A 2,381-nucleotide genomic window follows, 5' to 3' on the forward strand; every position below is an offset into this window, starting at 1 on the left:
ATCCATCCATCCATCCATCCATCCATCCATCCATCCATCCACCCATCCATCCACCCATCCATCCATCCATCCATCCACCCATCCATCCATCCACCCATCCATCCACCCATCCATCCATCCATCCATCCACCCATCCATCCATCCCCCCATCCATCCACCCATCCATCCATCATCACCCATCTTCCCGTCCATCCATCCATCCACCCGTCCATCCACCCATCCATCCATCCACCCACCCGTCCATCCATCCATCCATCCATTTATCCATCCATCCATCCACCCATCCATCCATCATCACCCATCTTCTCATCCATCCATCCATCCATTTATCCATCCATCCATCCACCCATCCATCCATCCATCCATCCATCCATCCATCCATCCATCCATCATCACCCATCCATCCATCCATCCATCCATCTTCCCGTCCATCCATCAACCCGTCCACCCATCCATCTGTCCATCCATCCACCCATCCATCCACCCATCCATCCATCCATCCATCCATCCATCCACCCACCCATCATCACCCATCTTCCCGTCCACCCATCCATCCACCTGTCCATCCATCCATTCATTATCACCCATCCATCCATCCGTCCGTCCGTCCGTCCGTCCGTCCATCCATCCATGATAACCCGTCCATCCATCCATCATAACCCGTCCATCCATCCATCCATCCATCCATCTGTATAACCATCCATCATCATCCGTCCGTCTGTCTGTCCATCCATTAATCCTTCCTTCCATCCATCCATCCTCATTGCCTCATTAAACTGATATTATAACTGATGTTCTGTAGCTGTGCAGACGTTCTCTGAATGCACCATGCTGTGGGTAGAAACTAACAGATGCTTTAAGCACTAATATTTTTTCCTGCTGTGCGGTTTCCATGGGAACAGAGACTTTTCTAATGCCATATGGAGAATTTAAAGGCGGTGAGACATGATATTCTGTCATTAGTATTGAAATGAGGTGCTGACTGACCTCTCACATGTTTGATCATTTAAAGAAGCAAGCAAACATTTCCCGGTAATCATGCTGCATATTTTCATGGTGGTTCTTCTTTTGTTTTCTTTTTTTTTTAATGTCTCATATGTTCTTTGAACAGCTTGTACTGATGACCTTTCTGGTCTCCATCTCCTCCCAGGTATCAGATAGTGGTAGAAATCATCCACGCCACCACCATCAGCAGCTTGCCTCAGCTCAAGAAGCAAAAGGGTAAGATCAATCGCCTTTCGTCTAATATCAAACAAGGCAGTGGCAGCACTGATTTGTAATATAATTATTGATAATAGTAAGACAGTTTACCGTTTCTTTTCCACTTTAAATGCCTCATAAAAGCATAGCATGTTCTGCTGAGCCACAGCAGTTCTTTGTCCTTCTGAAAGTAAACCAATATCATTAGATGTTGAATTTTGTGGCTGTTTGTGTTAAATAATGACTTATAAGGTTAATGAACACAGTAGGAATAAAATAGAGGGATTCAGAAAATAAAAAATAGAATTTAGGAAAAATATTACCTGTTTCATGGAGCTTTACATCTGATGGCGTCTAACACTAAGCAACCTGATTACCTGGCTCCAGTAAACACTGTGCATGTTTAGTGAACCTAATATTTACAGATCTGATTAAATTGTTGGTCTACGGTAACTTTTCAAAACGGTTCAATTTGTCCACCTACGGTGATTTTCTGATGCACCTCTTCTATGGGAGCAATACTGTTGCAAAATAATTTGCAAATGTGTGTGAAGAGTTGTGTGTCTGTATCTAGATTTGTGCGTGTGTTCAATTTTTTTCAAAATTATCTTTGAGATATATTGATTATAATTCCAGAGCTGTGAAACTTTAAAGTCATAGGGAAACTTCTTTCCAACCATTGCATTTCCGAATTCTCCCGAGTGGTGCACGACTTTACACGAGTGAATAAAGTGAATGTGATTGGTGGATTATAGGGTTGTAAATAATAATTCTTTTTGCATCGATCCAACAGCCGACGATCCGATGCATCGATACTCTGCAATAGTATCGATTCATGTTTTGTTTTTGTTTTTCTCCGGTCTATTTTTATCTATTTGCTCCTGGGCGTAATTCTCCTCCCGTGCTGCGGTGGTGCTAAACCTATTTTGCCTCCTACCGCGCTTCCTGGTTATACTCTTACAGCAGTGTGTTGCAGTAAGCTTGACACAGACATTTTTGATTTATGCTCAATATTGAAGCGTGGTCTGGGCTACACGCTGTGGGTCTAAATACGGCCGAGGCGGTGAGGAAGTGGGGACGAGTTTAGTCCGACGACGGAGGGACATGAGGGCCAAAAAGAGCAGAGATCCAGGAGGAAAAAGGGTCCCAGCGTTCTCGCACACCTCGCTCTTCTAGCGGGT

General features: G+C 44.1%; 1 protein-coding gene across 1 annotated transcript in view; it reads left to right on the forward strand.

The window, feature by feature from the left end:
• The window catches only part of snx25 (sorting nexin 25), a 46,837-nt gene that overhangs the window by 24,258 nt on the left and 20,198 nt on the right, over nucleotides 1-2,381 (forward strand). Inside the window, exon 7 of the mRNA XM_015389609.1 lies at nucleotides 1,151-1,221. Within this exon, the coding sequence (XP_015245095.1) occupies nucleotides 1,151-1,221 (71 nt within the window). The remainder of the gene's footprint in view (nucleotides 1-1,150; nucleotides 1,222-2,381) is intronic.

This window comes from Cyprinodon variegatus, unplaced genomic scaffold, assembly GCF_000732505.1.
Source record: "Cyprinodon variegatus isolate N-32 unplaced genomic scaffold, C_variegatus-1.0 Scaffold467, whole genome shotgun sequence".
Lineage (NCBI taxonomy): Eukaryota > Metazoa > Chordata > Actinopteri > Cyprinodontiformes > Cyprinodontidae > Cyprinodon > Cyprinodon variegatus.